The sequence below is a fragment of the Myxocyprinus asiaticus genome, chromosome 35, assembly GCF_019703515.2.
Source record: "Myxocyprinus asiaticus isolate MX2 ecotype Aquarium Trade chromosome 35, UBuf_Myxa_2, whole genome shotgun sequence".
NCBI classification, from domain to species: Eukaryota; Metazoa; Chordata; class Actinopteri; order Cypriniformes; family Catostomidae; genus Myxocyprinus; species Myxocyprinus asiaticus.
The window spans coordinates 10,355,066-10,374,834 of NC_059378.1; the positions used below are offsets into that span (position 1 = coordinate 10,355,066).

The 19,769-nt window shown below is 39.6% G+C and overlaps 1 protein-coding gene across 1 annotated transcript in view; it reads right to left on the bottom strand.

The window, feature by feature from the left end:
* Positions 1–8,203: 8,203 nt before the first annotated feature.
* lrrn2 (leucine rich repeat neuronal 2) overlaps positions 8,204–19,769 on the bottom strand; it is a 101,591-nt gene continuing 90,025 nt past the window's right edge. Inside the window, exon 2 of the mRNA XM_051672708.1 lies at positions 8,204–12,419. Coding sequence (XP_051528668.1) covers positions 9,921–12,089 — 2,169 coding nt within the window. The 5' untranslated portion in view covers positions 12,090–12,419 and the 3' untranslated portion in view covers positions 8,204–9,920. The remainder of the gene's footprint in view (positions 12,420–19,769) is intronic.

Below are 19,769 nucleotides of genomic sequence, written 5' to 3' on the forward strand. Positions count from 1 at the left end.
AATCCCTTCATGGCCACAATTTACCCATCTTCTAATGTCTACTTCAGCATGATAATGCACCATGTCACAAAGCAAAAGTCATTTCAAACTGGTGTCATGAATTCTGGGCCCCCTGACAGTATATTGGTCTGGGCCCTTTTCATTTAAAAAAATAGTTTAAAAGTTGTTGTGGGCCCCTAGAATCATTACCACCCTTCACCCCATTAGCTACGGCCCTGCATGAACATGACACTGTTCTTCAGTGGCCTTTCCAGTCACCAGATCTGAATCCAATAGAACACCTTTGGGATGTGGTAGAATGGGTGATTCACAGCATGAATGTGCAGCTGACAAATCTGCAGAAATTGTGTAATGCAATCATGTCAGCAATGACCAGAATCTCAAAGGAATGTTTCCAACATCTTGTGAAATCCATAACTAAAAAAATCGAGGCTGTTTTTAGAGCAAAGCGAGGCCCTACCCAGTATTAGTATAGTGTTCCTAATAACGTGCTCAGTGAGTGTGTATTCAACTTCTTTTGAACAAATTCTAACAGTCTGCATTATTATTAGCTATAGTAGTATCTTACATCTCAAGGTTTTTTTTTTTTTTTTTTTTTTTAACCCCACTGGATGCTTCCTCCTTTTTCTACCACAAGGACAGTGATAGCCTTCAGTTTTTAAAGAGTAATTTATTTATTTTTAAGTTGGTCATTGAGATGAGAAAATATATTAGAGCATTTTAGTAACCAGTGTTCATAAATTTCCTTTTAAATTGTGTATTAATAAACATAAAATGATAAATATTTTGTGACTTTAGACATGTCGTTGGTCATGTTCTTAATGTGTCTGTGAAGGATGTGTGAATGCATGAACTCTTCATGACATTCTGCTTGTTTCTGTCTGGCATGTCCAATGGAAGATGCAGTGATGTAATTGGAAATCAATAATGGAAGTGTCTTTAGGGGTCAGACTCCATGCTGAGGGATAATTGGGTTCTTCCTCTAATCGCAGCTCTAATCTCTCACCATTTCAGGTCTTTACCTTAATGGGCCTACCATGTGGTTTCATCTGTTAAACTGACAGTAACTAGTTGGTAAGAGGTTCAGTTCTGACACATAAATACTACACAGCTCAATGTCCCCTGCCATATCATTAGTAAACGCACGTTTAGATGCCCTCAGAGCCTCGAGCTTTAGTTTGAGATGTTCGTTTTTTGAATGATCCCATGCCCAAAGAATTCTTACAAGAGGGTGTTTTCCCCCATTTTTCTGTCTTTAAATGAGTTATTCATTCTTCCTGTCATTTGCATGCTCAGGCTGGGTATTTACTCTGGCAGTTTTAGTTCTCTGTCTTATTTATGCAGGCATCTGGCTGACATGTTGAGCACTTTGTTTTTCTTTTTTAGTTTGGCTATTTTTCCAATGTTGTTTACAATGTATGACTAAGATGTGGCGATTGAAAAATCGGTATTGCCAATGCATGGAAGTAATGCATATTTTTGGTCTGGCCAAGTTCAAATATTCATCCATTGCTTTCATGTATGCAAGGACATGCAAGGACAAGAAAATAAACTACTGATGGAAAACTGAATTTCTTTTAACAAGACTCATACCCAAATGATAAATACTTATTAGGAATCCTGAAATAGCTTGATGCATTGGCTGCTAATGGCACAGCTTAGTTCTGCATGTACAATGAATCATATACCAAAATGAGCCACACTTCTAGGAGGAATGACATCTTGTTTTCATTTTTTTTTTTTTTTATTATTATTGCCAGACAAATTAAATTTAGTTATTTGCATTTCCTTCTGAGTGAATTTGGTGGAACATCTTTAACTGTGTTGTGTTCAGTGCTGTTTAGCCTTTTATTGTTTAGGCAATATTGTTCGGTGTTCACTGCTTTGTGCCTTTCTTCCAAACCAACTCTCCTACCCTTCCTATTTAAGTAATTGACAGAATCCATGGCTATCCAATCATGCGAAACGTTGAGTTGTAAGAGGACTTGATGTACAACAGGGCTGCTGCAGGCAGGCAAAAGGGATCCATCGTTAATACATTGTTTTACCTCTGGTCTTTGTACAGACAGATTCTGTGTGTGCTGTTTGGAGTCTTGTTCTTTATCTAGGCTAAGCACCCCCATGCAATAATATAGGAAACTTAGGACAGTTTTAAAGGGATAGTTCACCCAAAAATTATAAATTCAGTCACCATTTACTCACACTCATGTTGACTTTCTTACATAGATTCACTTTTATTGTAAATAAAAGACACAATGAAAGTTAGTGGTGACAGATATTGCCTAACATCTCTTTTTTTTATTATTATTTTTGTTCCACAGAAGAAACTTATACAGGTTTGGAATGACATGAGGGTGAGTAACTGATGCCTGAATTTTTATTTTTGTGAGAACTATCCCTTTTATATCAATAAGGGCAAACACTAAGCTGAATATTGGGTGTCAATGCAGACATGGAGATTTTCCACACAGACATACATGCACTCTCATGCCTCCACCTCTCTAAAACAGCCCAGTTCTACTCCATTAACCAGTGTCACTTCCCATTTTTGTGCTCTTGCTCCCCCGTTCCATATTCCATTATCTTACTCGCATGCGCTGCCTCCCTCCCCTTATGGGGAAATCGATAGCCACACTAAATAGATTTCACAATCAATTTTTCTATTATCGTTCCACAAAGATGCTTCCTGGCTTTGAAATTGGGAACACTTTAAAGTAAAGGAAAGATAGAGCAACAGGATATTGAACGTGTGCAAATTCCTGCTGGTCTGGTCTCAAAAGGTTGAATAAGGTTTAGGTTAGGGTGTATTTTTTACTGTATACTATATAATAATGCAATAATTTCATTTCTATACACATTTTATAATTTTTAATCAAACTACACAATGATCACTGTAAGACATTATAGATATTAGTTTCATTTTGTTTTGTTTTTAAATGCATGATTTCCTGTAAAGCTGCTTTGAAATGATGTGTGTTGTGAAAAGCACTATACAAAAAAAAAAAAAATAAAAGACTTGACATGACTTGACATCTAGTAGAGATTGACAAGGCCTGATTTGTATTACCCTAAACAGGTAAATGATGTGTGCAACAGTCCAGTTATCAGTCCTGAGCTTTAGTCACACTCCCATAGTAACCCCATTGTTTTAAGTTGCGTGAGGTGTTAAATTATCTGGCAGAAATCAAAATAAATACATGACGCACACTTAGGCCAGAAACATACTTTATGCCAAAACATTGCAAACATGCAGTTTCTTTGTACATACTTAATGGAAAAGTTCAACTAAAAATTTAAAGTCTGTCATAATTTACTAACCCCCATTTCATTCCATATCAGTATGACTTTCGAGAACATGCGTGTTCATGCAAAAACTTTAGCGCTGCAAATAATGCAGTGAACACTGTGCCACTGTGAACAAACTTCTCTCATAGGGCTCATGAACATGTAAAAACAAATACTGAAAAAATACTTGAATTTCAGGTTTCGCACCAAAACACATTGTATGTCTTCAGAAGACTTGGATTATGATGCTACTTTTATGAACGTTTTTATCCTTTTTTTGCTTTAAAGCAAATTTTTCCTTTTATATTTCGCATAAGAAAGTCACACAGGTTTGAAACAACATGAGGGTGAGTACATTTTTTGTAAACTATTCCTTTAATGTGCATTCCTGTGTTACTGTGTTAGTAAATGTGCTCTTAAACCATATGTGGTGCTTGAAAATGCTCGAAATCAAGCTTGTATAGTTAAAAGCATGTTCACATACAAGCGTTGAGTATGTGTCATATTTTTTACCATCTAGCAGCATTACTATGGTATGCGAATTAGTGCTGCTAAAGGACTATGTACAGTATTTACTGTGGGGGAACGCATTTGTAAAGAAGAATTAGATGATGTCATTTAAATAAAAATATATGTTCTGAAGTGATTATTTCAGTGTGTAATTATTCAAAGGCGTATAGGTACAGAATGTGAAAATTCAAGGGGACGAATACTTTGAGGAATGCTTTGAGGGTATTAATGGACTACTGTTTCTAGACATTGTCTGGTTGTTTTGATGCTGCTTTATTTTTATGATTACTTAACCTGCAGATCTTGATATCCAAACATTTGGATTTGTCAATGCATACAGGATTGCCACTTGACTTTGGAGATTTAATGCAGAGTGGCCAATTATTAGACAGTTGTGTCCTTGATGGGGCATTTATTTTCCATCAATGAGTGGGAAACATGCAGAACAATACGTTAACTGATTAAAAATCAGCTAATTCAGAAAAAAAAAAAAGAAAAAAAAACGGCATTTACATGAGATTTGACATCATCGGATTATCCTCTGATTTTGACATCAAAACATAAACAGCCATGCGTACAGGGGTGTAAAGTAGCTAACTAATTAAACATTTTCTCATTACTGTATTTAAGTAGTTTTTTCAGGAATTGTAATTTATCAAGTAGTTTAAAAATGGTATATTTGAGTACATTTTTAGTGCTGTTACTACTTTGCTATTTTCCCCCCTCCTTTATTCGCTACATCCCTGTCCTGATTTTTGTATTTTTTATCCATCGATTTGATTGGCTATGGAGAGAATAATTAGTCTTGTGACTCCCGTCAAATCAAATCATGCAAAGAAAACTTTAACGGCAGCAATATAGTGCAACAGTCTGGTTCCGGGATAGTAGTAGAATATCAAGGAGCACAGCAAATGGTAACTGTAGGGTTGATTATCGCAGAACAACTCAGGGGAAAAGGGCTTTTTCTGTGAAGGGTTCCTAACTCTGGAACATGTTACCATCTGAAATAAAATCAATAAAAGATAACATCTTTCAGAATATTGGTTAAGCTCTGGTTTAAAAGAAATCAGAACTGTACTCATTTTTAAATTCTCAATGAATTTTTGGTCTAATCTTTTATGCTATATGTCACCAGGGTTGGGAGCAACCTTAGTATTTATTTATTATACATTTTTATACAGTTAGTTTATATTGTTTTATGTAGTTTTTAATGAAAAAAGCCTATCTAGGGACCTGAGATACAAATTAGCATGTGCTATAATCTCTATGTACAATACATCTTATTTTAGTTTTTGTGCTGAAATAATGTTTCTGTACTGTTCCTATACAAAAAATCCCATTGATTTTTGATGATAATTTTTGAAGACAGACATGAGTTCTAAGGTTGTTAATAAATGGAATATGCCTTTGATGAAGCCATCAGTCCATGTTATTTCAACTTCATTGTTTAAAAATCATTTAATATCAGAATTCCTGGTGAAAAACTACACTACCCATGGTCTAGCAAAGAAAGATCCACCAATCAGAGAACTGCGACAAACAAAGCCCACCAAACAAGTCTAGCAGCGACTGCCCACTTCCATGATGCATTGTGAATGATGCAATTGAGATGGTTTCCCTTCACCCTCAAACTAAATATATATTTGTGTGTGTGTATGTATGTGTGTATATATATATATATATATATATATATATATATATATAATATTGTCCTCATGTTAATGTGAGTGGTCATGATTTCCTACATATATTGCAAAATTTTTACAATTCATGTCTTCAGGAGTTAAACTTTTTTAATGAGGAAAAAATTACTGAGTGCACCTTTAAATTACGTAATTCGCAATGCTTCATGGGATTGTAGTTCGTGCACTTGTAAAAGACGGTAAGTATACAGTCTTGTACCTTTGTCGTTTTGTCTGAATTTCAAATACTTTTTTGCATCAAATCAAAGTTTTTTAATGTTGTTATTCACCTCAGAGCTGGTTGGTTAGGGTCATGGCTTAGAACCCTTTTATTAAGGATTTTATTAAAAAAAAACCTTTGGAAAAAATGAATGGGAAAAATACTTCTGGAACCCAGACGGCTGCTGAAAAAGTGGGTGGCACTGTTGCACTCTATTGACCTGGCGCCAACTGCTATTAATCATGGAGGAGTTGGGGGATAATGTGAAGGATGCCTCATGCAGCAGTAAACGCCTGGATGCCCGCACCTAACTTTTCGCAATGAAGATGAAGAAGGGTAATTGTGTGATCGTATCATGTCAGCTTTCCTTGTCTGAGCCAGTCGAGATGTCAGCACTCAAAAATTCTACCTCTAGAATTCTACCTCTGTACTTTTTAAGAAACATATCGAGGTAAACTTCAGATTTCTGCTTTCTAGATTGTGTATCTATAATGTAGTCTGTGATTTAGCAACACTGCCTGGCCAAAAAAAAAGTTGCATATTTCGTTGGACCTTTGATTATTGTGCATGTTAGTCATGGCATTGTTTCGACAACCTTATGCAGCAACCTTTGTTTCTGTCCAGAGTTGCTTTAATTTTTGCCCGAGATCTTATATTGATGACGGGAGAGTCAAACCACTCCGTAAAGTCTTCTCCTGCACATCCCAAAGACTTTCGATGGGGTTAAGGTCAGGACTCTGGGGTGGCCAACTCATGTGTGAAAATGATTCCTCATGCTCCCTGAACCACTCTTTCACAATTTGAGCCTAAGGAGTCTTGGCATTGTCATCCTGGAAGATGCCTGTGCAGTCAGGGAAGAAAAAATCCATTGATGGGATAACCTGGTCATTCAGTACATTCAGGTAGTCAGCTGACTTCTTTTTATTGCCGCATAATGTTGTTGAGCCTAGACCTGACCAATTGAAGATCATAACACTGCCTCCAGAGGCTTGTACAGTGGGCACTATGCATGACGGGTGCATCGCTTCATGCGCTTCCCTTCTTACCCTGATGCGCCAATTGCTTTGGGATACGGTAAATTTGGACTTATTAGACCACATAACCTTTTTCCATTGCTCCACAGTCCAATCTTTATACTCCCTAGCAAACTGAAGTCGTTTTTTTCCGATTAGCCTCACTAACAAGTGGCTTTCTTGTGGCCACACAGCTGATTAGTCCAAATCCTGTAAATTCTCATCACATTGTGCATGTGGAAAGGCTCTTACTTTCATTATTAAACATTGCCGTGAGTTCTACTGTCTTTTTTTTTTTTTTTTCGATGTGACCAAGGATTTTAGTGATCTCCAATCATGATAATTCAAGATTTTAATAATGCGTTGGACAGTTCTTAACATGATTCCAGTAATTTCAGCGATCTCCTTAGTTGTTTTCTTTGCTTGATGCAGGCCAGTACTTTGCTCCTGAAACACAGTAACATCTTTTCCATGACCACGGGATACATCTTCCTACATGGTTGTTTAAGAAATGAGAAGCTACACACTTCGTCAGTTAGGGTTAAAAGAATTGTTGCCAGCTGAAACATATTAATCACTGCAAAAATGATCCAATCATAGGCTCTTAAGTATCTGCTTATTTAAATCCAAATGGCAACTTTTTTTTTTTTTTTGGCCAGGCAGTGTATTCCTGATAATTTTGGGCTGCTGTGTTAGATAGGCGATGTTCGCTATCTATATTATGGAACTGCAACATAATTAGCGTTAGCTCGCTATGACTGCCTGCATCAGCACACATCCATCAAAATTAAAGCAATTTAATGAATACATATTGAAAAGAAAGAGCTTCAAGGACAGATGTGCAAAAAGGGCCTTTGTATTTTAAAATTGGGCAGTCAAAAATAAAACTGTTAGAGGATACCTCTATTTTCATTCTTTCTGACAAACAGCCATAAAAGGGAATGCGAGTTACAGGATATATGCTACATTTTAAAAATTACAGTGTTTATTAAAAGGGGGCATAGTATTTGCAACTCACTACTCTTGAGTACTTTTAAAAGAGCTACTTTTTTTTTATTTATTTATTTTTTTACAACTTTTCTTAAATAGTTTTAGGACAGGTACTTTTAATTTTGGACCATCTGCTGCTGAGAGGCAGAGCATCACAACCTGAGGCTCTTCACTCAAAGACTTTAAGAAGCCAAGGGCTGTTTTGCAAGTATCCAGAAACTGGAGTAACTCCTTGCTTTGGTAATTCCATTTTCAAGGGAATGAATGACCGTTTGTTCTCATTATAATTGGAGGAAATGTTGCTCCAATTTCCTCTAAGGCAGTTCTGTGAAATTATGCCCATTGTGCACCCATGGAAAATGGGCTCCATGAAACATAATAGCAGGAAAAAGCAACCCAAGGCCCTGATCATGAATAAGCTTGAATTTTAGTGTAGATGAAATGAGGGTGATATATGATGTCTCAATCAGTGTCCTGCAATTGACCAAACATTGAAATCAGTCCAAAATGTTTTAATAATAGCTCAAAATAGAATTTAACACAAAGTAATCTAAATTATTTCAGAAAATGGTATGTTGAATAGGAAAGTCAGATTGATTTATGTACAGTGTTTGAGGTGGGAAAAGACCAATGATCAACAAATGAAATTTAACTAAAGGAAATACATTTGAAAGGACAAGACAGTCAAGTTAGATAGATGGATAGAGAGAGAGAGCGAGCGAGTATGTCACTGAAACAAAACGTCACATCAATATTTGTGGTGACAAAAAAAAAAAAAAAAAAGAATCAAACCAAAGTTTCCATAAAGTGACAGACTTTTAAATAATGGACTTCCACATATTTGAGAAATGTAAGAGAACAGTTCACAGTCCCCAATGCTGCTGTCTTTCCCTCACGGACAAAAGAGTGGCATGTTTGTGCCCTCTGACCCCTACTTCACTGGGTATGTCTCTCATTAATGTAGCTGTCCAATAGTCAGAGCTTTGTACATTGAAGTCACCCAACAAACTGTTTAAGAAAAAGCCCATTTTGAAAAAAAAATGTTTCTTTTTTTTTTTTTTTTTTTTTTTTACACAAAGAATAACACTATCTTTCCTTGAACGTGTCCTATTAGTGGTCTGTCTGGACCAGTCATTTCCATCAGTACTGCAAGAGATGGAATCTCAAACATGCTTGCTTTGTGCAAAACATAGTGTGCATGTAGAAGCGAATGTCATCATATGTTTGCCTTCTGTTGGTAGAGATGGAGGCTAGAGCCAGCGCCCCAAAGAGCATCAAGGGGCTGCTCCACATGATTTCTCCATGAACTCTCTCTTCTTCTTGACAGGTTAAACAAAGAAGCAGACACGTCTTGTCTGTATGTCCATCAACACTGGAACATCTGTTCACTTGGGGTTGTTTTCCTTTGTACGGGTCTGTGATTTTTCAGGATCGAGGGGACCGAAATAGACAAACATCCTACACTGAGCAGAGTGGGTCATAGGTTTATAGCCCCTGTCAGATATAGAGATCAATCCATTTCTGGAAAAAAAAAAGTTTTTTCTCTTTAGGTTTTACTAAAAAACTTTGCCGTTTGCTTAGATTGCTATAACTTTGGAGTGATCTCTGGGGCTCAAGAGAACAACACATTATTAAAGAGAGTACATACAACATTAGTTTCACAACATTTAAGACTCTGTCCTCTTCAGAAGAGGTCTTATTAAGTTCAACATTAATAGGCGTGAATGTTTTGCTGAGATTTTTTGCTGTTTGCGTTCCTGCTTTCCTGTGTCAGATCAGTCTCTTCAGTATTAAAAATATATAAGTGCTTCTTATCTTTCAAAAACCACTTGGCCTGTTGTGACAGACTCATAAAATTGGAAGGGTGCATATTAACAGACTGTATATGAACTGTTATTTATGATTGGGAGCACAGCTTTTGTGTCCTTTGCTGATATACTATATGTGAATACATGAACAAATGCTTTTAATATACATATATGTACTTGTATCTTCTTCATTACAAAATAAATACAAATATTTTTTTCTTTGTTCTTTTTCATGTTTTACACTATACTTAAAACTCATCACTTTTTATGTGCAGCAGATCTGCCACAAATTTCTAGTAGTGTTTTTTTCAGAAGATCAGTAGTTTTGACTGTCAGAGCGGTAAAGTGAGTAGCTTTATAAAGATTGTACTCTGGAGATTTTTGTACATTCTTCTTGAACACTTTATTCTGCTCAGCATCCCCTTTTTGTTTGCCCCCGAACATCTTGCCCCAGCAAAGTATTTTGGAGGTATTTGCCTCTGCCGTCTGATAGGGCTTGATCTGGGTCCTGCTGATTCAGGTCCTTTGCTGGTATTGGAGGAAACATGAAAGCCTTGGCCTCCTGGGTGAGAATTGTGGTGTGGGGCTTTTCAAACTCTGGCATGTGGTCTTTCCAACTAAAAGGGCCTCCCCCGTGACATGCTCTGGCTGCCAATAAAAGAAGCAGAGCTGAAACCGCCAGTAGGACTGCTGGGGCCAGGTCTGGAAATGGATCTGGCATAAACACCTCCTTGGTCTTTAGCTGGACACAGGAGGTGTCATTTGGCCCCATATGAAGGCAAACTTTGTAGTGAGTCCCTGGTTGGAGACGGGTTAGGTTGAATCTCCTGGTGCCAGCTAGAATTCGAGTGCTGTGCTTGTGATGATTTTCTAGACTGCCATTGGTCACCCAAGAGAGATGGGCAGCAGGGACGTTACGGCTGGCTTGCCAGGTCAATAGGGCATACCTTTCTTTGACATCCTGCACTCCAAAGCTATCCTCTGTCTTTTGGCTACTCACATGAACCTTTCCACCTCCCTCTACCTGTAGAGTCAAGCTTCTAGTGTCAGCTCCCACTAGGTTCTGTGCAACACAAGTGTAAAAGCCAGCTTCTTCGGCGGTGACTCCAGAAATCTCTAACGTGCCCTCTGTTAGAACCTGATAACGCCCAAAGCTGCTGGATGGAGTCAATGTCACGCCCTGAGGATTGACCCAGTAGATACTTGGCACCGGCTCTGCCAGTGCTCGGCAGTGCAAGGCTATGTTGTCTCCGTGTTTGACTTCGATGTAAGAGGGGAATGTGCTTGGGGCAATCAAGGGCAGGCAGCTGTCTGCCATCTCTCTGAATGAGACTTCTTTAACTCTCCTGGCTTTCAGTTCAGGAGGCTCAGAGCAGAATGTGGATTGAGGCTCAATGAAACGAACTGGCTTGTCATTGTCGGCTCCCACCCAGCGGATCAGGCAGTCACAGTGAATGGGATTGCTGTGCAAGCTAATTTCTTGAAGGCTGGGCAGTGACCTGACTGTCTGTTGATGCAGGGCACTCAATGCATTACTATTGAGCATTAGACTTTCCATACTTGACAATTTTTGGAAGGCTTGAGGGTGAATAAATGACAGCCGAGGATTGTTTGTGATCTCCAGTTTGGTCAGTTCAGGCAGGTTTTCCATTGCAGAATGGTCAATAGAGATCAGCTCCTCCATGTTGTTTAAGCCAAGTTCCTTCAAATGTAGCATATTTCTGAAGTCTCCCCTCTGCAGTAGCTGAATGGGGTTCTTGTTTAAGTCGAGGAATTTAAGACCTGGTAGTTTTTGCAATGCCTCTTTTGGTACTTTTATTAGGTGGTTATCATAAAAGCTGATGCTCTCCAGGTTTTGAAGCCCCTCCAGCGCTCGCTCTGAGATCTCACGTAAGCCCATGCCTGCTAGGACCAGACTGCGCAAGGAGCCCAGCGGTTTAAAATTTAGGTCCTGGATAGTGTCCACAGGGTTTCCACCAATCATGAGCACTTCCAGTTGTGGCAAAGCATGGAACCAACGCCTGTCGATTACAACCAGGCGGTTAGAGTTGAGATGAAGCCTTAACAGTTTATCCAGGCCCTTGAAGGCCCCTGGGGAGATGCTCCGTAGCCTGTTGTGATTGAGGTACAACTCCTGCAGGCTAGGAAGACCAAAGAACGCTGCTTCAGGAAGGTGTCTCAGCTGGTTTTCCTCCATGTGTAGGCTGAGAAGATCTGGCATGTCAGTTATCCGCAGGTTTCGAGTACTGGTAAAGCTGTTATGTGAGAGATCCAACTCTGTCAGATTGACAAGGCCCTGGAGTTCACTCTGGTCCACAGAACTGATGAGGTTACTTTGCATCCGGAGGGTGTGTGTCTCTGGAGGGAGGGAAGTGGGCAGCTGGATAAGTAGCAGGTCATTGCAGTCTACTGTAGGAGCCTCTCTGTACACAGATTGGGGAGAGTACCAAGGCTTGATTTGGCAGACACACTGGAGAGGGCAGGGTACCCTCCAAGGCATGGATTGAATAACCAGAGAGCTTGCAACTCCAATCAGCAGAAGCATATGCAGAAGAAACATTGTAATGTGTCCCATTTTCATAATCAAACTGATTTAATTTGATGTAGATTCAGTGTGAGCTGGACCCTTCAGTCCGTTTTTTAATACAAGCCTCTCATTTATCTCTCAAGTTTATGTGATAGGAGAACCCAGGGTTTGTTAAATTTAGCAAAATAAAGTTGCTTAAAGATGAAGTGCACTTTGTTCTTTCATTTCCAATCTTGTGAAGTAGTCACATAAGTGTTTCAAAATCATCCTGTCTCTTTTGTGGTGTGGCTGCAGTGTTTCTTAAAAGTCTCTCCAGTCTCAGTCCATTGATCTTACATCCTAGCACAGTTAGAGTAGGGTTTTAAGATCGGTTCAGGGGCACACCTGGAAAAGACAAAAAAAGGACACTTAGTCACAAGCCGTGATTACACAGGAATAATATAATGAGATTTTCATAATTCCATGTGTCAGAGCAGCACTTTTCATTTCGTTTTACTGGTCACTGAGGCAATTGTTCTATAATTGGTGGGGGTTCTTGTAGATCAACTGGTAGAGCATGGTGCTAGCAATGCCAAGATCATGGGTTAGATTCCCAGGGTACACACAAACTGATAAAATGTATACTTTGTATGCACTGCAAGTCACTTTTGATAAAAGCATCTGCCAAATGCATAAATGTAAATGTAAATAAGTGTCCTTATTCAGTTATCCCCTTATATAAAATTGGTATATGATATAGGTGTTTTTTCATTGTTGTGAAATTGTAATTGGAGAAACCATGCTATATCACCTCAAATTTAATGTAAAATGTATTTGTTGGTATGAACACATTTTGCATGCCTCGACTTGTATATCTCTCTGTTAAAATCTCCTCTAAAGTAGTTCTGGGAAATTCCAGCTAAATTCCACTGCACACCTTGTAGCTGCTAGAAAATGACTACTGTGAAAATACGAGAAAAATGCTGGCTGAAATTTTGTGAGCCTAATTCATGGTTTAGGATTTAGCTCCACAAGGCCCTGGTGTTACTCATATGCTGGAGGCTTGTTAGGAATAGGGAAAATGTGACATGCTTTTGGCAAAATTTACAAAACACAGACTCAGAGGACACACAAAAATGCATTAAGGGAGGAAAGTCTGACTGTGGTCTAACCTACTTTGTTTAAACTTTGTGACACGGTTGGTAGAGGAAATCTTACAGCTGTCTGCTGTGGATTTAGAGTTTCTCTATGTTTGGAGAAGAGTTAAAACTTTTTTCATAGTTTACTTGAATAATCTTTTTTTTTAATTCACTCATAAACCATTATGGGAGTTAATTACAATTTTTAAGGTTAACTGCAATAAGTTAATTACTTCATGTTGGATTAAGGTAAGGTAGTTATAAGAGATTGTAGTTGTATGTTCTCACCTACACATCCTCTAAAATAACCATAATGTATCTTTGACACAAAACACTCCATTGAGTTTCATTTAGACATTTCAGCTACATGGCAGAATGACAGAGGTCCTTTGCTTGCTCTGATTATAGCATCCACCCTTCTTCCTTTCTCAAAGCTCTGCCACAATAATGCATTCTTCTCCTGAGTGCCCAATTAGTCCTAATGTTCTCTCTGTCTCTCTTGTCCCCCAGGGATCTACCTGCCATTTCGGAGACTATTTGTGCCTCCTTCCCTCTCTCTTATATATGCACAGCACGGAGGGATAGAGGAACTATCCATAGCTATCAACATCAGCATGCACACTTCACCTTAAAGCTCATTTACAAAGTGTAAACTTCACAGGCAGAAACATAGCCTTCAATGATGCACCCTGGCCCAGCTGGTCCTGGGACGTGTTGCGTACCGTTGATTCCCTGCCTGCATCTTAATGATTTGTCTTAAGCGCCCCTAATGTGAAGTGAATGGAGATGTTTGCATGTGGGTTTCTTGCCTGTGCATATTGAATAATGCATTTTCCGAGTTCGCCCACTAATCTTCTTTCTCACTGCTTTTTGCTCACACTTTGGCCATGATGAAACACACAAAACAAGACAAAGTAAGTGCAGGAGGCCAATGAGGAATGCCTCCCTTTGTCCTCCTGAAGGAAATAGCTGTTGCCAACAATGTTGCTATGCAACAGGTGGTCTATCTTTATCATTTCTAAATGAATGTTTACACCTTTTACCTGCTATAATGCCATTATGAAACAATTAAACCCAAAGTCAGTATGGCTACATCACAGCAGCATTATAGGTGCATCTCAATAAATTAGAATGTCGTGGAAAAGTTCATTTATTTCAGTAATTCAACTCAAATTGTGAAACTCATGTATTAAATAAATTCAATGCACACAGACTGAAGTAGTTTAAGTCTTTGGTTCTTTTAATTGTGATGATTTTGGCTCACATTTAACAAAAACCCACCAATTCACTATCTCAAAAAATTAGAATATTTTGACATGCCAATCAGCTAATCAACTCAAAACACCTGCAAAGGTTTCCTGAGCCTTCAAAATGGTCTCTCAGTTTGGTTCACTAGGCTACACAATCATGGGGAAGACTGCTGATCTGACAGTTGTCCAGAAGACAATCACTGACACCCTTCACAAGGAGGGTAAGCCACAAACATTCATTGCCAAAGAAGCTGGCTGTTCACAGAGTGCTGTATCCAAGCATGTTAACAGAAAGTTGAGTGGAAGGAAAAAGTGTTGAAGAAAAAGATGCACAACAAACCGAGAGAACTGCAGCCTTATGATTGTCCAGCAAAATCGATTCAAGTATTTGGGTGAACTTCACAAGGAATGGACTGAGGCTGGGGTCAAGGCATCAAGAGCCACCACACACAGACGTGTCAAGGAATTTGGCTACAGTTGTCGTATTCCTCTTGTTAAGCCACTCCTGAACCACAGACAACGTCAGAGGCGTCTTACCTGGGCTAAGGAGAAGAAGAACTGGACTGTTGCCCAGTGTTCCAAAGTCCTCTTTTCAGATGAGAGCAAGTTTTGTATTTCATTTGGAAACCAAGGTCCTAGAGTCTGGAGGAAGGGTGGAGAAGCTCATAGCCCAAGTTGCTTGAAGTCCAGTGTTAAGTTTCCACAGTCTGTGATGATTTGGGGTGCAATGTCATCTGCTGGTGTTGGTCCATTGTGTTTTTTGAAAACCAAAGTCACTGCACCCGTTTACCAAGAAATTTTGGATCACTTCATGCTTCCTTCTGCTGACCAGCTTTTTAAAGATGCTGATTTCATTTTCCAGCAGGATTTGGCACCTGCCCACACTGCCAAAAGCACCAAAAGTTGGTTAAATGACCATGGTGTTGGTGTGCTTGACTGGCCAGCAAACTCACCACACCTGAACCCCATAGAGAATCTATGGGGTATTGTCAAGAGGAAAATGAGAAACAAGAGACCAAAAAATGCAGATGATCTGAAGGCCACTGTCAAAGAAAACTGGGCTTCCATACTACATCAGCAGTGCCACAAACTGATCACCTCCATGCCACGCCGAATTGAGGCAGTAATTAAAGCAAAAGGAGCCCCTACCAAGTATTGAGTACATATACAGTAAATGAACATACTTTCCAGAAGGCCAACAATTCACTAAAAATGTTTTTTTTATTGGTCTTATGATGTATTCTAATTTTTTGAGATAGTGAATTGGTGGGTTTTTGTTAAATGTGAGCCAAAATCATCACAATTAAAAGAACCAAAGACTTAAACTACTTCAGTCTATGTGCACTGAATTTATTTAATACACGAGTTTCACAATTTGAGTTGAATTACTGAAATAAATGAACTTTTCCACGACATTCTAATTTATTGAGATGCACCTGTATATGGTTGTCAATCATGTTTGTAGTGCTGAAAAATTTCAGTGCTTAAACAGCTCTGTTATAAAAAAGATAACCAACCATAGTCTATAACCAAAGTTACATTTTCAAAACTGATATGTGCTGTTTGAACAGAACCACAGTCAAAATTCTGTCTTGTTTTTAGAGAAATGTAACAAGTAGGTTAGATTTCTGTTAGGTTTTTGTTTAAAACTAGAAAAAAAAATTGCCAATGGCGTAAGAAAAATACACTTGTTTCCTCTTTGAATTGTTTATTTTTCTTACCCCATTGGAATACTTTTTTCTTGTTTTAAGTATAAAGATATTTGGAGAAGTTATGTATTTTTTCTTCAAATAAATGAATCTTGAATCTTCAAGGATCTTTAGATATTTTACTGGAGAACAAGACAAAAATACAGAGTAAGAAAATTATTTTTTGCAATGCACGTGTATGGCCAGAGGAATGTGCTTCACACTTTATTCTTTGCTGTCAATCACTAATGTTAGACCTGTCAACCTTTCTCAGTGTTAGGGTTCCCACTCCTCAAAAATCCCAGTTTAACCCCTGGTTACAGGGATCATGTTAACACGTATAATATTTACGTCTTTTGGCTATACATTTGAAACCATGTATTTTAAGGTTCTATTTAAAAAAAAACAAAAACAAACATTGCTTTGCTCCAGTTTAATCACAGTTTATGTTAATGGGTTGCTTTTCAGATAGCAGAGATTAAAAGAATTCCCCACCATCAGTTTCCTTACAGCCTAATGTTCATTCATGGCATGATCGCTGATCAGAAAGGGTGTATGCACCACCTCTGGCTGCATGCTGATGCCTGGATCTCTATGCCAAAGCTCCCCCTGTCCTCTCATTCAGTGACTCATTTCAGAGCTTAACGGTGAGTGGGGAAGAAAACAGGTCTGTTTGCACTCTGACAGTAATGCAGATTTGCTAGGCTCTATGAATAATTATTTGTGGTTGCACACATCTGGAAATGATTGCCTAGTCCTCAAGGTTAGGTTTGCACATTGCATTAAAAACTATTTTGGGTCTGACTGTATTTATGTTTGTTTATGCTGAGCCAAAGTGATAACTTTCAACCAGCTTTATTTATTGCCTTCGGTTTTGCATGTTTTTATTTGATAAAACCCAGTACATAATCAATGTCATAATCACAAAATGAAAACTCTATAACGTTTTCATGGTTTTCTTCAACAAACCTTTTTTTCCTGTGTAAAAGTGTGAATGCTAATCAGTGTTTTATCAGTGAGCTGAACTGACTAGTATTCATCATTCATGAAGTGTGCTTCAGTTTATGAAATAAAAGGGAATATCTAAATCAATGTAGAATACATAAATTGTTATGGGTTTGGAATGAAAGCATCTGAATGGTCCTCCTCTCTTTCTCCTGAATGCACAACACTCTACTCTTTGTAATGACGTCATGAAAAAGAATCAATATGGAAGTGGCCTTAACAGTTAAAGGTAATAGTGAACACATTTCTGTTTGATATGCCATTTTATGTCATTTTCACCTGAAGCACTTGTTGTTAAACATATTGCAAGAACACAAAGAAGTGAATTAATGTTGTCAACAACAAAGCCGTTTTGGGACTATGAGTGTTGACACAGAAACAAATAACTTCCGAGGTCAGAGGGCGTGAACAACTCTGAGTAGAATTTCTGACTTGCCATCTTGTAATTACAGTAATTCCGACATCACGTGAATGCATGAATGTGAATAGTCCCTAGTGAATTTTTTTTTTCATATGCCCTTGGTAAAGACAATAACTAGCAATAGTAGCAAAAATTGCCCTTTCACTTGCATTAGCAGCTCTTTTATTTTGTAGATATCTTAAGGCCCCGATATACTTCTGGAGAAGTTCTTCTTTGTTCTTCGTTCAGGGGTAAAAAGAAGTTTGAAACAGCCAAGCAAAAGTAAACTGTTTGAGAACATTCAGACATCCGCCACACTTCTGTTCATCTGAGCGTCCGCCTCATCCTGTGCTCTATTTCTATTAGTACGCTCAGTAAAACCTTAACTTATGTGACATTAAAATGTGTTATCAATGACTTTATGCATCATTCAATGAGTACAATTCATATGAGATCAATAGAAGAACACTTTTTTTTTAACCAGTAGATGATGATTTTTAAAATAATATACTGTACATGCAGTAGAAAATGCACAATTTGTCTTGTTTACATTCTGAATTCATAATGCTAATGCCCTAACACAGCCATAATTGTCACAAGCTGGGCTAGAACCCGGGTCACTGGTGTGGTGGTTGAGAGATCTACCACTGAGCCATGGGAGTGGAAATGTTGGACCCAAATGAAACCCTTAAGGCAGTATTCCAGGAGATGTAGATTTATTAAAACAAAAGTCCTTGCAAAAATGAAGACAAAACAGGTTTTAGCAATGAGACATGAAATGTAGGGTTAATTCTAAGTGAACGGGGAAGAAACAAATGATAGGAAACAGGGTTAACTTTCCTTGCTATGCGAAAAGGGCCAATGTATTTCTGGGAAAGCTTCCTTGATTTGACCCGGAGGGGAAGGTTCTTGGTGGCTAGCCAGACTCTTTGACCAGCTCGGAAATTAGGGGCCGTCCGGCGGCGGCGGTTAGCCTGACGTTGGTATCTCTGGGAGGTCTGAAGAAGGGCACGCCTAACCTTCCTCCAGGTCTGCCGACAGCGTTGGACAAAATGCCGGGCCGAGGGAACGCCAACCTGTGACTCTTCCTCAGGGAACAATGGGGGGGTATACCCGAACTGGCATTCAAAGGGGGATAGTCCAGTGGCCGAGGACAGGAGGTTGTTGTGGGCATATTCTGCCCATATGATGTAGGTAGCCCAAGAGGTGGGGTTATTGGCCGCCATACACCGCAGAGTGGTCTCCAGATCCTGGTTAATCCGTTCTGTCTGGCCATTAGACTCTGGATGGAACCCAGACGATAGGCTGACTGTGGCCCCAACCAGCTTGCAGAAGGCACCCCAGAACTGGGACGAGAACTGGGGCCCTCGGTCGGAGACAATATCCAGGGGGATTCCAAACACCCGGAAGACATGGTTCATGAGGAGCTCTGCTGTCTCTTTGGCCGAAGGCAATTTGGGCAGGGGAATGAACCGTGCGGCCTTAGAGAACCAGTCCACAACCACCAGGATGACAGTGTTGCCCTGGGATGGTGGGAGTCCCGTGACAAAGTCCAAAGAAAGGTGCGACCATGGCCTACGGGGAACGGGTAAGGGATGGAGCAGTCCCTGAGGTCACTGATGTGTAGACTTTCCCTGGCTATACTATCAAGATATACAAAGACGAATTGGTTAAGCATGTCCCGGAGAACGTCATTTATCAGTGCTTGGAACACAGCGGGGGCATTGGTGAGCCCGAACGGCATCACCAGATACTCATAGTGGCCCGTGGGGGTGTTGAAGGCCGTCTTCCATTCATCCCCCTGTCGGATCCGCACGAGATGGTAAGCGTTGCGTAGATCCAGTTTAGTAAAAATGGAAGCCCCTTGTAGTAGCTCGAAAGCAGTGGCCATGAGAGGAAGGGGATATCGATTCCGAACCGTGATCTTGTTGAGGCCACGGTAATCGATACATGGCCTAAGACCCCCGTCTTTCTTCCCCACAAAGAAGAAGCCTGCCCCAGCCGGGGAAGTAGAGGCACGGATGATGCCAGCTTCCAATGATTCCTTAATGTAGGTATCCATTGCTGTGCGCTCGGGGGATGACAGGGAGAAGATCCGACCCCTGGGAGGGCAGGAGCCAGGGAGTAGCTCAATGGCACAGTCGTAGGGGCGGTGAGGTGGTAAGGAGGTAGCCCGGGACTTGCTGAACACTGCCTTGAACTGATGATAGGAACTGGGGACTCGAGACAGGTCGACAGACTCTTGAAACTCAGAACTAGGGGCTGAGGGACTC